The 20,238-nt window shown below is 48.3% G+C and overlaps 1 protein-coding gene across 2 annotated transcripts in view; it reads left to right on the top strand.

The window, feature by feature from the left end:
- Window positions 1–19,173, top strand: part of LOC142251411 (protein bicaudal D homolog 2-like) — a 60,106-nt gene extending 40,933 nt beyond the window's left edge. For both annotated transcript variants that reach the window (XM_075324185.1, XM_075324186.1), the window contains 4 exons: window positions 11,530–12,477; window positions 17,107–17,258; window positions 18,597–18,821; window positions 18,972–19,173. In XM_075324185.1, coding sequence (XP_075180300.1) covers window positions 11,530–12,477; window positions 17,107–17,258; window positions 18,597–18,821; window position 18,972 — 1,326 coding nt within the window. In that variant the 3' untranslated portion in view covers window positions 18,973–19,173. The remainder of the gene's footprint in view (window positions 1–11,529; window positions 12,478–17,106; window positions 17,259–18,596; window positions 18,822–18,971) is intronic.
- Window positions 19,174–20,238: the final 1,065 nt, after the last annotated feature.

Genomic DNA, 20,238 nt, shown 5'->3' with positions numbered 1-20,238 from the left:
GTGCCAAAGGACGGATCATTCCGTCCCGTTCTGGACCTCAAACTGCTCAACAGACACGTGAGCACCAGACGGTTTCGGATGGAATCTCTCCGCTCGGTCATCGCCTCGATGTCACAAGGAGACTTCCTAGCATCGATCGACATCAAGGATGCTTATCTCAATGTGCCGATCGCACCCGAACATCAACGCTTCTTGCGTTTCGCCATCGGGGACGAACACCTTCAGTTCGTGGCATTGCCTTTCGGCCTGGCGACAGCCCCACGGGTGTTCACCAAGGTCATGGCATCCGTTGTGGCGGTCCTACACTCTCAGGGCCACTCGGTGATTCCCTACTTAGACGATCCCCTAGTCAGGGCACCTTCTCGGGTGGCGTGTCAACACAGCCTTACCGTCGCTCTGGCGACTCTCCAGCAGTTCGGGTGGATAATAAACTTCCCAAAATCCAAGTTGACACCGACCCAATCACTGACTTACCTCGGGATGGAGTTTCATACACAGTCAGCGGTAGTCAAGCTACCGCTGGACAAACAGCTTTCTCTGCAGGCAGGGGTGCAATCTCTTCTTCGGGGTCAGTCACACCCCTTGAGGCGCCTCATGCACTTCCTGGGGAAGATGGTGGCAGCGATGGAGGCAGTGCCGTTCGCACAATTCCATCTGTGGCCACTCCAATGGGACATTCTCCGCAAATGGGAAAGGAGGTCGACTTCCCTCGACAGGAACGTCTCTTTCCCTTGCAACCAAGACGTCTCTTCAGTGGTGGCTCCTCCCCAATTCTCTATCGCAAGGAAAATCCTTCCTACCCCCAACCTGGGCTGTGGTCACCACGGACGCGAGCCTGTCAGGGTGGGGAGCGGTTTTCCTCCACCACAGGGCTCAGGGAACCTGGACTCCGGTAGAGTCTTCCCTTCAGATCAATGTTCTGGAGATAAGGGCAGTGTATCTAGCCCTATTGGCTTTCCATCGGTGGCTGGAGGGCAGACAGATCCGTATAGTCGGACAACGCCACTGCCGTCGCATACATCAACCACCAGGGCGGCACGCGCAGTCGTCATGCCTTCCAGGAAGTCAGGCGGATTCTGCAGTGGGTGGAAGCCACAGCCTCCACGATCTCCGCAGTTCACATCCCGGGCGTAGAAAACTGGGAAGCAGATTTTCTCAGTCGTCAGGGCATGGACGCGGGGGAATGGTCTCTTCACCCAGACGTGTTTCGAGAGATCTGTCGCCGCTGGGGAACGCCGGACGTCGATCTCATGGCGTCACGACACAACAACAAAGTCCCGGCATTCATGGCCCGGTCTCAAGATCACAGAGCTCTGGCGGCGGACGCATTAGTTCAGGATTGGTCGCAGTTTCGACTGCCTTATGTGTTTCCTCCTCTGGCGATGCTGCCCAGAGTGTTACCCAAGATCAGGTCCGACTGTCGTCGCGCCATTCTCGTCGCTCCAGATTGGCCGAGGCGATCGTGGTACCCGGATCTGTGGCATCTCACGGTGGGTCAACCGTGCGCGCTTCCAGACCGCCCAGACTTGCTGTCACAAGGCCCGTTTTTCCATCTGAATTCTGTGGCCCTCAACCTGACTGTGTGGCCATTGAGTCCTGGCTCCTAGCGTCTTCAGGATTATCTCAGGATGTCATTGCCACTATGAGACAGGCCAGAAAGCCAACGTCCGCCAAGATCTATTACAGATCTTGGCGGATCTTCTTATCCTGGTGCTCTGATAATGGTTTTTCTCCCTGGCCGTTTGCCTTACCCACTTTTCTTTCATTCCTTCAATCCGGAATGGACAAGGGTTTGTCACTCTGCTCTCTCAAGGGACAAGTATCGGCGCTATCCGTATTTTTTCAAAAGCGCCTGGCCAGGCTTCTGCAGGTCCGCACGTTCCTGCAGGGAGTTTGCCACATAGTCCCACCTTACAAGCATCCGCTGGAACCCTGGGATCTTAACAGGGTGCTAACGGCTCTTCAGAAACCACCTTTCGAGACGCTGCGGGATGTCTCTTTATCACGTCTTTCGCAGAAGGTGGCATTTCTAGTGGCAGTTACATCACTCCGAAGAGTGTCGGAGCTTGCAGCGCTGTCATGCAAAACCCCCTTCCTGGTTTTTCACCAGGATAAGGTGGTTCTGCGTCCTGTCCCGAAATTTCTCCCTAAGGTGGTATCTCCTTTTCATCTCAATCAGGATATCTCCTTACCTTCATTTTGCCCTAATCCAATTCACCAATGTGAAATGGATTTGCACTCATTAGATCTAGTGAGGGCACTCCGGTTCTACGTGTCTCGCACGGCGCCCCTGCGCCGTTCAGATGCGCTCTTTGTCCTTGTCGCTGGCCAGCGTAAGGGTTCGCAGGCTTCCAAGTCAACCTCGGCTCGGTGGATCAAGGAACCGATTCTTGAAGCCTACCGTTCTTCTGGGCTTCCGCTTCCTTCGGGGCTGAAAGCCCATTCTACCAGAGCCGTGGGTGCGTCCTGGGCATTGCGGCACCGGGCTACGGCTCAGCAGGTGTGTCAGGCAGCTACCTGGTCTAGTCTGCACACTTTCACGAAACACTATCAAGTGCATACCTATGCTTCGGCAGACGCCAGTCTAGGTAGGCGAGTCCTTCAGGCGGCGGTTGCCCACCTGTAAGAGGGGGCCGTTTCGGCTCTTTTTATTGAGGTATTCTTTTACCCACCCAGGGACTGCTTTTGGACGTCCCAATTGTCTGGGTCTCCCAATGGAGCGACAAAGAAGGGAATTTTGTTTACTTACCGTAAATTCCTTTTCTTCTAGATCCTATTGGGAGACCCAGCACCCGCCCCTGTTCCCTTCGGGCTGGTTGTTCTTTTGTGTACACATGTTGTTCATGTTGAATTGTTCTTTTGGTTCATGGTCTTCAGTTCTCCGAATATCCTTTGGATTGAATTTAACTTAGACCAATTTATAAGTTTCCTCCTTCCTGCTTTTGCACCAAAACTGAGGAGCCCGTGATGCACGGGGGGTGTATAGCAGAGGGGAGGGGTTTACACTTTTAAGTGTAATACTTTGTGTGGCCTCCGGAGGCAGAAGCTATACACCCAATTGTCTGGGTCTCCCAATTGGAGCTAGAAGAAAAGGAATTTACGGTAAGTAAACAAAATTCCCTTCTTTCTGACTAAAACCAGTCAAACCACATTGTTACTCAAGGTTGTACACTCATCTGTTCAAAGCAGTTAAGACTGGTTTGAATCACTGACTGGTAACCAACTTACGATTTTACTTTTTAAAAAAAATGCTTTGTCCCAATTAATTTGCACAGCATTGTATGTATTATCTATCTTATATGCATGCACTATACACATACATGCATGAATTCCAGCCTGTCTACTCTTTTTAGCTTCACATTCCTGCAATGACCATTGGTCACATGATATGATATCACAAAGGTCCCAAAGCAGTGTTATCAAGATATAAACCCTGGGGGCCCTGTGAAATGTCCGTTTGCTCCCCTTTCCCCCTAAGGCTTTTATGCAAGACTGGCATATCTCCTGTTCAGTGCCTTTAGGCTGCGTGCCCACAATCATTGTTTGCAGCGTTTTGGATGTAGTGTGTTTTCGCTGCGTCCAAAACACTGCGTTGTACTGTAAAAGTATAGTGGATGGGATTTCTAGAAATCCCATGCCCACTATACTTTTTTTTTTTTTTTTTTTTACGCAGCAGACACTGACCTGCGGTGTAGTTGACCAAGCCGCAGCATGTCAATTTTTTGCTGCGGATTCACATGTGTCCTCTATAGGGAGAAGACAAGCGAGAGACCGCAGCGCACTGAACACTGATCATGGGTACGAGCAGCTGTGGTCTCCTGTGGAGGAGACTCTCGGCCCCACAGGTAAGGACCCGCTGCTTATAGGACGCAGGGAGTCCTGATTGTGGGCACATACCCTTAGGGGTACTTTGCACACTACGACATCGCAGGTGCGATGTCCGTGGGGTCAAATCGAAAGTGACGCACATCCGGCGTCGCTGTCGACATCTGAGTGTGTACATTGTTTTTGATACGATTAACGAGCGCAAAAGCGTCAATCGTATCGGTGTAGCGTCGGTCATTTCCATAATTTGAGAAGGACCGATGTTACGATGTTGTTCCTCGTTCCTGCGGCAGCACACATCGCTGTGTATGAAGCCGCAGGAGCGAGGAACATCTCCTTACCTGCGTACCGGCTGCAATGAGGAAGGACTGAGGTGGGCGGGATGTTTATGTTCCGCTCATCTCCGCCCCTCCGCTTCTATTGGCCGCCTGCCGTGTGACGCCGCACGACTATCCCCCTTAGGAAGGAGACGGGTCGCCGGCCAGAGCGACGTCGCAGGGCAGGTATGTGCATGTGAAGCTGCCGTAGCGATAATTTTCGCTACGGCAACTATCACAAGATATCGCAGCTGCGACTGGGGCGGGGACTATCGCGCTCGGCATCGCTACCATCGGCTTGCGATGTCGTAGTGTGCAAAGTACCCCTTAGACTTCTGCAATTAAGAGAAATGTGATTACATGGCTATGAAGTCATCAAAGTTCCTTAACCATCTGACCATCTTAACCTCAGAATACATCTGCTGGGGTCCCTAAGGGTGGGGCCCTGGTAAATTGCGAAGTTTGACTCCCCACTAACAGTCTGTGACTGTAACTAGGGCTTATTTTTGGAGTAGAGCTTATGTTTCAAGCGCACTACAAAATCCTGTAAGATGTTGGGGCTTAATTTCAGGGTAGGTCTTATTTTTTGGGGAAACGTGGTATGTATGTATGTATGTATGTACCACCAAAATATTCATTCGTCAGGTGAAGTGTTTTTAAGCCTCCTTAGAAGTAACCATTCTTGGCAAGACTAATGCTGCTGACAACAGGACTAATGGCTACAAATACTGATGTAAAAAAACCCACAATGTGTGCGCATTTACTTTCTGGTTAGCCAGTCCAAACCGACCACTAACCAATCACCAAACATGTAACCAGTCAGTGATTTGTTAAATGCCGCAAGTTGTGCAGTGTAAATGCACCTTAAGGCTATGTGCCCATGCTGCGTACAACTTGCCGCGATTTTTTTTCGCAGAAATTCCATGGATTTTTCAAAAATCCACAGTACAGCGAGTCCCCAGTTATTTCGGAACTGTAGGAGACAGTTTGTTCTGAGCTTTCTGACAAGTCTCTTACCTCACCCCAGAGCTGGATTCTGATCTCCTCAGCTCTGCTGTATGTTTTTGGCTATGCTTCTGTCTGGATACTAATTAAGGAAAACAGCAGGAATCCATCCCCGTGTGCGGTGTATGTGAGACATCCCAGCAGATTGTTTCCTCTCCCCAGCTCAGAGTAGAATGCAAATTGGAGAGAGAGCGCCTTCAGTGGAGGAAAATGCCGTCCCTTAGGCTGGTTTCAGACGTCCGTGTTTTAGGTACATGTGACATCAGTTTTTAAAACAGATGTCACGTGTACCCATGTTGTTTGCTGTTACTCACATGGCCGTGTTTTCACATGGACCGTGAGACCTCTCATGACCCCGCACACACGTAGGCATGTCCGTATTTTCTCCGGCAGCACGGGTGTTGCACGGATCGCACACTGATGTGATCCGTGTGACACGTACCGGAGAAAACACATTTTTTTTAATAAAAATTTTTTTCTATATTTACCTCTCCCCAGCGGTGCTATTTCCGGCTCTGCTGCCTCCCGCTCCTGACCCCCGCTCATTATACTCACTGAATATTCGGTGCCCTGTAGAGCTAGAAGTGCAAGAAGCTCGAGGGCTTCAGTGCCGGGGACCATATCGCTGGGTGAATATACAGCTGGCTGTCTGTCCATCGGGGACTCCTCACAGTTCCCAATGAACTCTGTACCCGTGAAGCTGTGTAGCGCGGGGTCTTCAGATTTCATTGTGAACTCCGATGACCTCCTGGATGTCACTGTGCTTGCAGAATACTCACCTGTCCTTGCGGTGCTGTCATCAGCAGTGCTGTACCCAGCGCTGTCACCGTGATGCTCCGACTTCAAGGTCCTGAGTGCAGTGAATAATCTGACTATAATGAGCGGGGGTCAGGAGCGGGAGGCAGCAGAGCCATAGACGGCAGGTAAATATGGAAAATCTTTTTTTATTTCACAGATCTGTGTTTTCTCTGGTACCTGTTACACATTTGCAAACACGGATGTCACACGTGTGACCATTACCATGCACGTGTGACTAGTACCTGATTAAACACGAACGTCTGAAACCGGTCTTATTCTGAAAAGTTCATAAACGATTAAGTCCTGTTTACATGGACTGATTGGTAACAACCATTCTTACGAATGCTCGTTTGACAATCGTATCATATGGCGACGAATGAGCAAAAGTATCAATTGAGTGGCCAGATCTGTCATGCAGGGGGTGAAATCATTGCTATCGGCAGCACGTTGCCCCGCGTCATCATGCGGTGTTGGGACAGAGCGGTCGTGTGCTTGTTTAAGGGCAGAAATCTGTCCTGTAAACAAAAAGGCTTGAGGTGTGTGTGTGTGTGTGTGTGTGTGTGTGTGTGTGTGTGTGTGTGTGTGTGTGTGTGTGTGTGTGTGTGTGTGTGTGTGTGTGTGTGTGTGTGTGTGTGTGTGTGTGTGTGTGTGCGCGTGCGTGCCACATCTGGGTATCACATTGGCACATGCATTGCTGGAAAAAATGAGCTGCTGCCCTTTTTAGATTGAGGAGGGTCTAACCGCGGGTGACAGGAGTATCACTGCCTGTTTTTCTTTCCTGTAGGAAATGCTATTTCATCATATGACCCACAACTGTTGAGCAACTTTCACATGGCTGTATATGGGGGGGGGGAGGGGAATGCAACTGCCAAATCCCTATATACACGTAACAAATATGTTTTTGGAATATAGAAATCACAGAAGCCCCCCAACACGACGACGATGGGATGGAGGAGCGTTTTCTGTCTCGGCATTGTCTTATTGCTATCGGTGTTTGCAGAGATGTCATAGTTCACCTTAGGGTACCTTCACACTTTAGCGAAGCAGCAGCGATCCGACCTGGTCAGAATCGCTGCTGCGTCGCTACATGGTCGCTGGTGAGCTGTCAAACAGGCAGATCTCACCAGCGACCAGTGACCAGCCCCCAGCCAGCAGCGACGTGCAAGCGACGCTGTGCTTGCATGGAGCCGGCGTCTGGAAGCTGCGGACACTGGTAACTAAGGTAAACATCGGGTATGGTTACCCGATGTTTACCTTAGTTACCAGCGCACACCGCTTAGCTTAGCGTGTGCAGGGAGCAGGAGCTGGCACTGGCAGCGTGAGAGCTGCGGAGGCTGATAACGAAGGTAAATATCGGGTAACCACCTTGTTTACCTTGGTTACAGCTTACCGCAGGCTGTCAGACGCCGGCTCCTGCTCCCTGCACATTCAGGATTGTTGCTCTCTCGCTGTCACACACAGCGATGTGTGCTTATCAGCGGGAGAGCAACAATAAAAAAACGAACCAGCACTGTGTGTAACGAGCAGCGATCTCACAGCAGGGGCCAGATCGCTGCTCAGTGTCACACACAGCGAGATCGCTAATGAGGTCACAAAAACCGTGACTCAGCAGCGATCTCGCTGTGTGTGACGCACCCCTTAGAGCTCAATTATCTCAATGTAAATATTAGTCGTCTCAGTTTTTGCTTTTCAAGTAAGGAGCAATGGAAGCAATGATGGCGGCGTGTAGATAACCTCCTCCGGGAGACGTGATTAATGTGAGGTGTGAAATATACATATACAATGAATGTATAATACAATGTGTATATGCATGTGTAATATATACATGCAAAATACAAATATATATATATATATATATATTTGTATTTTGTGTGTATATATTACACATAACTATGTGTACCGCTCGACTGCAGCCGAGCCGCTCGGATCCGGGCTCGTTGGTGGGTGGCTCAAGCGCCTCCGGACCCGGGGTCACTTCGCTCTGAAAGGATGCTGGCGCTACGTAGGGGGGTGGTAGGTAGGTGTACGGCCAGAGCTGTGTTTGAGTTCATGACGCCACCCACGGGATGCAGTGAAGGTGTAGACACCACCGCTGCAGTTACGGGGCACCCGGTGGAGATGGTTATGCAGCAAGATGTTAACCCCTCCGTGGGCAGGGATGATGGCCCCAGGACCCGTTGGGGAGAAGTAGTTGGCGGTGCGCAGCCGGATGGCACTGTTGTACTCACTGTTATTGACACACACAAAGTCTCTGGTAAACAAAGTTGATGGTAGTTGGTGCCTGCAGCTGGCTGTCTGGTCCCCCATCCGGTTTGGTGGTCTTTGCCCTTCTCCTGCACTGTGTAGTGTATGTGTAGACTGTCTGCGCTTCAGCGACGGGAGTCCGCTCCCCGGCTGTAGGTATGTCTGGAAAGCCCGTTTGCCCACATACGCTGGCCTGTGGGATCTCTCTGCCTGTGCGGTGGCTTTCTATCCCCCTCGGTGGGCTGTTGTCTTCAGTCAGGACAGTCCAGACCGCAATCAGTAAATTTTTAACTCTGGCCAGTGGCTTCTGGAACTTGTTTCAGGGTCTGAGTACCCCCGTGTGCTCCGGTTTCCAGTCGGTTCACGGGTCTGTACCAGAGGGCCACTACACTGTCCCGGTCCACCGAGCCGTCTTCTCGGCTCCTGTAGGCCACCGTCTGCCTCCTAGCCAAGGTGTGCGGGCTACGACCTTCACACCTGTCATTCTCCTCCACTCCTAACTCCAAACTGATCTGTGCTGTGTTTCCTGCCTCAGGCCCTCTGAACTCCTTGGTGGGTGTGGCCAACCGCCTGGCTCCACCCCCTGGTGTGTCCATTAAGCTCTGCAGGAGGTGACTAGGTTTTATGTGGTTGGCTGATGTTACCTAGTGTTTAACTAGTGTGGGACTGGTGTTGTGCGGGGCGCTATCTGTGACTACCTGGCTAGTCCAGGGCGTCACATATATTTCACACCTCACTGTGTGTGTGTGTGTGTGTGTGTGTGTGTGTGTTTATTAATAATAATATTGTTGTTGTTGTTGTTTATTGTTCAGCACAAAAAGCCAATGCTGCCATATGTACTGATAAGACAGATGTAATCTGTTCTGATAACTAGAGGGGACTTGGCCCAAAGTGAAGATAATCTCCTCTTCCTCTTCCTCTCCCCCCATCCCCCCATTCTCCCAATGACACTTGGTGCAAAGTCAGTCCTCAGACTTCCTACAGTTTACACAGTGGATTAAACAGTAGTCTGAGGGTCCCATTACACCTGGCAGGGATCGCTGGAATGTCACTACATGGTCACTGTTGGGCTATCAATCAGGCAGATCTCCACAGCCACCAGCGACCCGTGTAACGACTGCTCCCTGCATACTCAGAACTGGCGCTCGTTGGTCTCCCGGCGTCAAACACCCAATGCGTGCTGCACAGCGGAGCCAAACGAGCAAAAAATGGTCCTGATCGTTGTCACGAGCAGCAACCTCGCAGCAGGGGCCCTCTCGCTGCAGCTTGTCACACACGGCGATATTGCCGGCGAGGTCGCTGATGCATCACAAAACCTGTGACGTTTCAGCGATCTCGCTATCAAGCTCTGTGTGTGACGGGGGCTTTAGTGCAAAGTCAGTCCTCAGACTTCCTACAGTTTACACAGTGGATTAAACTGCAGTCTAAAGCTGGGTTCACACATAGCGACCGCGACAACGATGTCGCATCACCATTTTCTGTGACGCAACAGCAACCTTGTAAGTTGCTGTTAGGATCGCTGCTTAGCTGTCAAACACAGCGACGCAGCAGCGATCATAACGACATGCGTCGCTGTGCTACATGTGCAGAGAGCCACGCACACTGCTTAGCGCTGGCTCCCTGCACTCCTAGCTACAGTACACATCGGGTTAATTACCCGATGTGTACTGCAGCTACATGTGCAGAGAGCAGGGAGGCGGCACTGGCAGCGAGGGCGGACGCTGGTAACGAAGGTAAATATCGGGTAACCAGGGAAAGGTCTTCCTTTGGTTACCCGATGTTTATTCTGGTTACAGCTTACCGCAGCTGCCAGACGCCGGCTCCTGCTCCCTGCTCGCTTCATTTTGTCGCTCTCTCGCTGTCACACACAGCGATCTGTGCTTCAGTGGGAGAGCGACGACCAAAAAATGAAGCTGGACATTCAGCAACGACCGGCGACCTCACAGCAGGGGCCAGCTCGTTGCTGGATGTCACACACCGCGACAGCGACGGGACGTCGCTGCAACGTCACAGAAAATGGTGACGTAGCAGCGATGTCATTGTCGTCGTCGCTGTGTGTGACACCACCCTAAGGTGATATTTTAAGCTGGTGTCACACATAACGACGACGACGACGTCGCTGCTACGTCACCATTTTCTGTGACGTTGCAGCGACGTCGCTGTCGCTGTGTGTGACATCCAGCAACGACCTGGCCCCTGCTGTGAGGTCGCCGGTCGTTGCTGAATGTCCAGCTTCATTTTTTGGTCGTCACTCTCCCGCTGTGACACACACATCGCTGTGTGTGACAGCGAGAGAGCGACGAAATGAAGCGATCAGGAGCCGCCACTGGCAGCTGCGGTAAGCTGTAACCAGCGTAAACATCGGGTAACCAAGGGAAGACCTTTCCCTGGTTACCCGATGTTTACGCTGGTTACCAGCCTCCGCTCTTGCTGCCAGCGCCGGCTCCTGCTCTGTGACATGTGGCTGCAGTATGCATCGGGTAATTAACCCGATGCATACTGTAGCAAGGAGAGCAAGGAGCCAGCGCTAAGCAGTGCGCGCGGCTCCCTGCTCTCTGCACTGTGACATGTAGCTGCAGCACACATCGGGTTAATTAACCCGATGTGTGCTGCAGGAGAGCAAGGAGCCAGCACTAAGCGCGGCTCCCTGCTCTCTGAACTGTGACATGTAGCTGCAGCACACATCGGGTTAATTAACCCGATGTGTGCTGCAGGAGAGCAAGGAGCCAGCGCTAAGCGCGGCTCCCTGCTCTCTGAACATGTAGCACAGCGACCTTATGATCGCTGCTTCTGCTGTGTTTGACAGCTAAGCAGCGATCATAACAGCGACTTACAAGGTCGCTGTTACGTCACCGAAAATGGTGACGTAACAGCGACGTCGTTGTCGCTGTCGTTTAGTGTGACACCAGCTTTAGTCGAGACCAAAAAAAAAGATAAAGGGATTATCTTGATTATCTTCACAAACTGGAGGTGGAGAAAGGATGTCTGGGGAAACAACGATCAGGCCTGTTGAGTTTCTACATGCCTAATCCTATTGACTAGTTAAACCTTTCTCCCTCTGCCCAAATCTACGCTATGACTATAGAGAAACTTAGGTTTTTGCCCCTGTTCAAGAAGAAAAAAAGCCTTAATTTTTCAGACTTTAATCAACTATTTCTATGGAGGGTAAAGGGATGGTGGGAAACCAACTTTTGGGCCTCCACTGAATTTTTCAATGGTTTGTAGTGTTGGCGGTATAGATTGGAGTGTTTCTTGACGTAGTGGCACTTGGATGTCCAGGTGTATTAATGTTTGGCGTAGTTGTACCTCCATCCTTAATGCCCTCTTTGCTGTCCTGCAGGTTGATCGGGAGAAGTCCAACATGGAGATTAACATGCAAGAAATCAGGAGGAACCTGGACGAGATGAGCAAGGACCTATGTAGCGAGCAGCAAAGAAACGCCGAGCTGGTTGAAGAAATGAAAACTCTCCAGAAAAGCGCCAACCCCAAACACCAGCTGGATAACGGAGATAATAGTACCATATGTACCTGTGGACAAGAAGGAGCGGAAATGTTAAAACTTGAGCGAGAGCTGAAAGAAGTCGTGCAAAGATACGAGATGTGCGAGAAGAGGTACCGAGAAGAGAAACAAGAGTGGGAGACCGGCAAGCGGGTGTTGGCCGAGGAGCTCCACACCTCTGTGAGATTGGAGAGCGATGATCGAGGACTCATGTCTGTTCTTCAGGAGGAGCTGAGGGCGGCGAGGAGATCTTACTGCGACTTTCAAAGCAAGCTGACCCTGGCTCAGGACGAGCTGCTGTCCTTCATCGAAGAGCTGGCCCACCTCTACAACCACGTCTGTATGCGCAATAACCTGACGCCCAACCGCGTCATGCTCGATTACTTCCGGGATGGGAAAGGGGCCAAGTTCCATTTTAGAAAGCGCAAATCTTCAGACTTTTTCGGTAAACTTCTGGTGAGCCCCGACTTGGAGAGGAGCACAGACCTTCATAGTGGCGAGCGCTCGCCTCTAAGTAGCCCCGACTCCTCCGTAGGCTCAGATTTTGGTGACTCCGCTAGAGAACCTCTCAGCATCACTCACCTCGTTGCCATCGTTAAAGACCAGATCAAGCATCTCCAGGGCGCCCTGGCCGTGTCTTGGCACCACACCTCGCTCGAAACCATAACCTCTGAAATGGACAAGGAGAAGGAAGTGTTGGTGGAAGAAATCATGAAACTAAAAGCTTTGCTGAGCACTAAGCGTGAACAGATAGCCACCCTGAGGACTGTTCTGAAGGCTAATAAGCAGGTACATTTTGTATTACTCAGGGCTCCCGGTTTTATACTATTTACATTTTAGTCTGCCCTTTATCTGTCGTCCCATTATTTGTGTTGTGTGTATTTTTTTTATACTATTTGCTAATTTAATAAATTAAGCTAGTTCCTTTTTTTTATAACGTTGTGTATTTTTTGATTCTCACCTGATCCTCCTTTAGGTGTGTTTTTGAGTGTGGATGGAGCCTGATTTGATGTGCTTTTGTAGCCTTTTTGTATATTCACATGTGCTTTTTATACATCTAAATGGCTTGTGATCAGATATTCTCAAGCCTTAGCCTGGAGTCACACTTGCGAGAGACTCGTGCGAGTCTCCCATCTCATCACCCGGCATGGCCTACCGCCCTCTGGAGAGCAGCGTCTCAGCTGCATAGAAATACATGCAGCCGACCCGTTCCTGTTAGAGTGTGTGGTCATGCCGGGTGATGCGATGTGAGACTCTCGCAAGTGTGACTCCGGCCTTATTCTGATGCGTAGGAGAATTTTCTCCCAAGAATCTGCCTCATGTGAATATATCTCATAGGTTTTTGCTAATCAGTTTCCGTGCAGATCGGTTTATCATATTTATCTGAATATATTTGTCACAGGAATCCACACACATTAAAGGGAACTTGACAGCGAACTATGAGCAACATATATCTGCTGTCAAAATCCCTTTTAAAGGTGTTAAGAGTTTGGAACAGGGACGCGCAAATATTGGAAACCAGGTAGCCAATGTGCCTGCTATTCTTATTCCAGCAATTTGAAGGATTTCCCCCCCTCCCCCTTTATTGTCTATATGTGATTTAATGGAGAAACTGGAATACAGAAAATTTTCAAATGAATTGTGCTACACATTTTCTATTAATTCCCATACATTTGAATTGGTACAAAGGAAAATGTGTAGCACGTTGATTTGTGACAGGTATACCCATTTAGGGATTACTGATTTGAGATGGGGGCTCTCTATCCCGGGGGCTCTCTATCCCGGGGGCTCTCTATCCCGGGGGCTCTCTATCCCGGGGGCTCTCTATCCCGGGGGCTCTCTATCCCGGGGGCTCTCTATCCCGGGGGCTCTCTATCCCGGGGGCTCTCTATCCCGGGGGCTCTCTATCCCGGGGGCTCTCTATCCCGGGGGCTCTCTATCCCGGGGGCTCTCTATCCGGACGAAGCCACACGGGGACTACTGAGAATCCTCCCATGACACTCTGCTCACGCTGGCAGCACAGCAGGAGCTGAGTATCATTGTGACTGAGGTCCAATCATGCGATCGGACCACAGCTGTGGAGGGGGGAGCCGACACTGAGGGGGAGTGAGCTAGCGCTGAGGGAGGGCCGGCGCTGGGGAGGGAGAGATTTTCTCTCCTCCGTTGCCAGCTATTACCATTCTTGCTCTGCACTCGCATTACACCGGTGTACCGCGAGTGCAGTGCGTTGGGTTTTTTTTTTTTTGTTTTGTTTTTGCCTCCTCTCGACCCATAGACTTGAATGGGTGCGAGAGAAACAAGGATCGGATTGCACCTGCAGCATGCTGGGCCTTTTTTATCGGTCCTATTAGGGCTGAGAAAATAATAGCTCATGGGTGCTGACACACAGGCTAATATTGGTCGGAGTGGAATGTGATGTTTTATCGCACTCCACTCGCTCTGATTTTCATGCCATGAGGTTAGGCCTTAGCTCAGCTGTGCATTGTACAGTCTCCGCCTGCAGGACCTGATGACATCTGATCGGTGGGGTCCCGGGTGTTGAATCCTCACTGATGACCTATCCTAATAGAGCATCATCAATATCCGAGTCCTGAACCCTTTTATCCAAGGTTGTCCTCATCAAAGCTTCACATTAAGATCTAATTATATTCAGATAAATTTGGTTTACTTCTTTGTAATATCTGCTTATAAGATACAACCAGTTGGTAGGTGACCGGGAGCCTTTATGGAATAAGATAAGCAATGTCATATCTTCAGTAGTAATAATGATTTAAAAATGTAATCACAAAGATGCCATAAATTTCCAGCAAACATATGATGGGTATTTAGAGGATATTAACAGCTTTATTACATTTTTAAAGCATTATTAATTTCTTTGTGTGTGTGTGTGTACACGTAGGATTGAGTCACCAAATTTTTTCATTTTACCCATACACATGATGGGTGCTTATAAAAGGGAACCTGTCACGTGTTGAATTATAAACTAAACCTAGCGCCTTTAATGAGCACCTGTGCTGCACTCTATAAAGGTGCATGTTATCCCCCAACTCGCCCTGTAAACCCCACAAATACGTTTGAAAATCTCTCGGCTTAAGGCTGTGCCCACGGGACTTTGTACCCGCGGATTTTACCGCCGAAAACCTGTGGATTTATCTGGATTTTCTAGATAAATCTGCATGTTTTGGCAAGTAGACACTCCCCATGTTATCCTATAGGACATTGAGTGTCTGTGTCCATGCTACGGTATGTGCGGCTGCGCATGTCCCGCAGCCAGACATAACTGCATGTCAATTATTCCTGTGGAAATACCTGCGGAATTCCCGGCCCTCCACTATGGAGATAGAGGCCTGGACTTCTGGAGGCAAGTTCGTGAATGTCCGCAGGTTTACCGAGCTATTTCGCTGGAATCCCGCAGCTATGTATAGCTGCAGATTCCGGAGAGCTGCTGCGGGAAACCTGCGGATATATCCTCAGGTGCGAGCTCCCGTGGACACATAGCCTTATGGTAATCCTTGGTGCGGCTCCTGTCCCTCCTGTGCTTTTCTCTGCTGATCATGGATGCCACCTGCGTCACCCACGTACCCAGGCTAAATCTTGCGCTTGCGCATACATTGCTGAATTGTGCAGGCACACTTCAATCTGCCCTATTACAGGCAGAGCCGAATACATAAATGCACATGCGCAAACCAGCGTAGTCTCTGCGCAGGCGCGAGATTTTGCAAGGTCAATGTGGATGACCTCTACTGCATCAGCCACATACCTAGGCTGAATCTCTCGCACCTGCGCATCTATGTATTCTGCAGTAGGACAGAGTGAAGTATGCCAGCCCAAGCCAGCAGTGTCTCTGCGCAGGTGTGAGACTTTGGCGTCGTGGATGGTGCAGTAAGCGTCATCACCGTCAATAATTGTCAGAGGACCGGGATCGGCGCAGAAAGGAGGGACATAAGCCACAACCAAGGATGCCCATTGGAGCGGACCCAAGGATTACCATACAGCGCTTGACATTTTCAAAAGGTATTTGTGGGGTGTAAAGAACAAGTCGGGGGGGGGATCACATGCACCCTTCATAGAATTCTCTGCTTAATGTGCTAGTTTTAGTTTATAACTCAAAAAAATTGTTGACTAGTTCCCTTTTTAAGGCCGGTTTTACACATCCGGCTTTTCGCCGTTTTGCCGGATTCGGCGCACGCCAGTACAATGTATACAGTACAATGGCAGCACAAGCGCCGATCACATGCTGTCATGTGACCGGAGCATGTGACCCGGAAGTTGCTGCGCTGCCACTGTACTGTATAGACTGTACCGGCGTGCGCCGAATCCGTCAAACCGGCGACAAGCTGGATGTGTGAAACTAGTCAAAGAATCCCTTTTTTAAGTTAAGTCGAAGTGGGCGTTAGTGATTTCACTGGAGGCGTGTACTTCCTTTCTGACTCTGACCAATCATAAGCAGTCAGGAGCACACTGGGGAAAGAACACGCCCCTACAATGGTATTGACAGGATTGTGGCTAAATCCCAGTGCTAGAAGGAACTATGGGCGTGACTGGCTTGGTTAGTGGGCGTGGTGATGTTTTCTGCCGTCCACTATAATCTTCTGCCCCCCCTTTAAAATCCCCAACTAGGTCTTACCCCTAGACACCCGCTTCTATTATAATCCACTCCATGCCCACGTGGACTTAGAAAAATGTTGCTTCCTGGTATCAGCTATGTTGGCGGAGGCCCCGCCCATTCTGGATCACATGGGCTTGATGTCAACAGAGGGTTCTCTGCAGCGAGGGGACCAGACTGTCAATGGTAACATCTAAATCCCAGTGGACAGAAAGGTGCTGGAACACAGCAGACCTGAGGTTGATTGAAAGCTTTCAGTTCTCAGGGGGGGGAAGGGTGAATTCCATAAAAGCTAAGGCAGCTGTTATGCTAATTGTGAACATGACCTTAGGCTGCATTCAAAGATCTGTGTTTATTGGTCCATGTATAAATAATTTCTGGACTGGCCGAGGGTCTCCTGACCAAACTCGACAAGCTTATTGGGCACAGTCATATTAGAGACCAAAGAAACCTAAAAGTACTAGATCCAATCAGTTCTGCTCCTCTACTAGAAGCGCTTAGTTGTTCGGGAAGATGGGGGTCCTACCACCTTATAAAGTTTGATTCCAGACCTGATCGTCCAGCCTACTTATGGCCAAGTGTAAAGCCATCTGTTTCATCAGCTCACAAGTCTACAAGATGTACATAGCTTGGACCACAATGGGCAACTTTCTCCTCGACTGTCAACCGAAAACCTGAAGATTTGGATCATTCGAACGCCGACTGCACAAGAAGTAACGTTCCCCCTCTTTCTAGATGTTTAGTATTGGCTGATCTTTGCGTCTCACTGTATATTGTGTCATCTAATGTGACGTTGACTTTTCATTTTTTAGACAGCCGAGGTGGCAATGTCAAACCTGAAGAGCAAGTATGAGAACGAGAAGGCGCTCGTATCTGAGATGATGCTGAAGCTCAGACAGGAGTTGAAGGCCCTGAAGGAGGACGCTGCTACTTTTTCATCCATGCGCTCAGTGTTTGCCAGCAGGTATTGTATATTTAAGGAGTTGCTTTGCAAATTTTGGAAAACTTGTAGAAAATATACATTTATGGGGTGTAAGCCAGCAGGGTTAATTACTGGTCAGTCTGACACTAATATAGGGGAACGTGTTGTGAATACATTTGGATTAGGTTCTAGTTTGGGGCTCCCTCTTGTGGTCAGTGCTGGTAGTGAAGCTTGCTTGCTGAATAGAAACCAGGCAGCTGGAGATGATTGGCAATCTGGTTCTTCTGACTGGGCCTATATAACTGAGTAGTGGTCTCTTGTTCCTGGCCGGTGCTCAATGTTGTCTCCTGTGTGCTAAGGACATTCTGAAGCCAGCCCTTCCTTCTGTGTCTACCAGAACTCCTTTCAGATAAGTTGGTCCTTGTCCCTCTGCTGATGGTTTCCACCTTTTTTGTTGTTTTTCTGCTTGGGTACTAAGGCTTCCCTGCTGGAAATGTCTGGGTACCTTGTGCCATATTCTATGTATTTTGTTTTGTCATGCTTGGTACTGATTTCAGTCCCTCCACTATGTGTTTGGATCCCAGTAACACACAGAGTACTGATATAGTGGGGGAGAGTCTGTGTGGGCTCAGTATTTTTCCATATCAGGCGTGTTGGTTCTTTTTCTAGGGTATTGGACGGCTTCAGACAGTGCTCTTATCTGTCCTTTCCTATTTGCATAGTTTGGGCCTCATCTTTGCTGAATCTGTTCTCTACCTGTGTATTGTGTTTTCCTACTTCACTGTCATCCTTATATATGGGGGCTATCTATATCTTTGGGGACTGCTCCGCGGCAGATTAGCCTTTCCTGTATTTCTCTCTGTAGGAATAATTAGTTCTCCGGCTGTGTTGAGTCGACCAGGTCACCGTAGGCTCGTCCCACAGCTACTTCTAGTTGTGTGTTAGTGGTAGGTCTGCAGTTCGTGGAGATTCCAACCACTCTGGTACAATCTGGATTCCTAGTTTTGGTCTCTTTTTCTGATCCTCCTCGGTCACTGAATCATAACAGTAGTGGATGTATACAGATCACCACCCAAGGGGGTAGGAGGGAATGGTATTACGGTAGTAGCCCAAAGGAGTGTGTCCGTCCCACAGAGACTTGGTCATAGGAGAAAAGCCTGACCATGAGAAAATTGCATGCCTAATGTATGGTATGCAGCTATGTATTTTATCAGAGTGGGGGACCAAGCATTATGTCCCCAGTAGTGAGAACTGCAGGACCATAGTATGACACCAAACTGTTTTCCCTCTGTCCGCTAACTGTAATAGCGGCTTCCTATAACCACCGCGATTAGCTGATAAGATCGTTTTGTGTTTTGGTTTTTTTTTATATTTTTTAAGATGTGACCAGTATGTCAACCAGTTAGAAGACATGCAGCGCCAGCTTGTGGTGGCCGAGGACGAAAAGAAGACCTTGAATGCCTTGCTGCGGATGGCTATCCAACAAAAATTGGCTCTGACCGAACGACTTGAGGTCCGGGAAGCGTCTCAAGAGGCCTCCAAATCGAGTCGAACAAAATCGACGACAAAGACGAAAACTCGATCTTCGAAATCAAAAGTAAACTGGTACGTAACGCCATCCAAAACAATGTCTGACACATCCCTGTGTGCTCGTCCGACATATATCCCTGTGCTCGTCCCCATCTATTGCCTTCAGTTTACTGTCCTGGATGACATCTTCTGTTCCCCTAATGTTACACTGTGTTTTTCCCACAGAAAGAATAAATGCTTCCATTCCTAGATACCCCAACACCCGAGACCACCAGCCACAAATACATTCCCACCTTGAAAGGATGGTTTAAGAAGTCACGCACAAGAATGCACCCAGATCGGAGCACGTCATTCCTCAATGACCCTTAACCAACTTCTACATTCGTCCTCTGAAGATATCGGGGTTTTTGCTTGGTTTTTTTTTTTTTTTTTTTTTTAAAAAAAACTTGAGCTTTTATCACTTAAAAATATGTATATAAAGTTTATTCTGAAAAGTGCCTTAACTGTTAAATGTCAACTAACTTATTTTAACGTCGTAGCAAAAAAAAAGGTTTCACTTTCACTTTACATATATTATAAAATATGTCAATTTTTTTTTTTTATAAACTATACCCGTAAAAATAATGTACATTTAACCAATACTAAATCGGCTCAATTATCCATCCACGATTTCTCAGAATACCAACTATTATGAACTGTTTTTTAACAGGCATAGTTTAAAAAAAGTGATATATATATATATATATATATATATATATATATATATATATATATATATATATATATATATATATATATATATATATATATATATATATATATATATATATATATATATATATATATATATATATATATATATATATATATATATAATTTACGCACACTTCTTTTTTTTTTTTTTTTTTTTTTTAAAACTATACCTGTTAAAACAGTTCATAAAAAAAATTGTGGATGGATAATTGAGCTGATTTAGTATTGGTTAAATGTACATTTTTTTTATTTTTATTGCGGGGTTTTTTTTGTTTAAACAATACTCCTAAAATCTAAATCTCTTTACTAGTTATTACCATGTTTTACATGTGACGGAGCCTGGGGATTGGGGGGGGGGGGGCTAAACATTGAAAAAAGCACAACCCCCTTTTAAGATTTCATGACTGTCTTGTAAGAATAAAATCTATAACCCCCCGTAATCGACTATATTTTCTGGAGGAACGCCGCAGCAAGTGTCCAGTATAAAACTTTACACCCTGTCTGGTGTGTAATGCACAGGCATAATTTGGCTTCCAGAGGGAATTTATATATTGTTTTTTGTTGGGTTTTTTGTTTTTTTTAAAGTGTGTTCTCAGTTTCCATAATCAGGGAATTGCATTTCTAGCAATTTCCTATTATATTTACTAAGTGTGTAGTCAGAGATGACTCCACTCAGTTGTGAGAGGTATAGCTGCCCCCGCCGAGGCTTTTATAAGAAGTCTGCTTGTAAAGCGCATCA

This window comes from Anomaloglossus baeobatrachus, chromosome 9, assembly GCF_048569485.1.
Source record: "Anomaloglossus baeobatrachus isolate aAnoBae1 chromosome 9, aAnoBae1.hap1, whole genome shotgun sequence".
Lineage (NCBI taxonomy): Eukaryota > Metazoa > Chordata > Amphibia > Anura > Aromobatidae > Anomaloglossus > Anomaloglossus baeobatrachus.
This window is presented reverse-complemented; position numbering and strand designations above follow the sequence as displayed.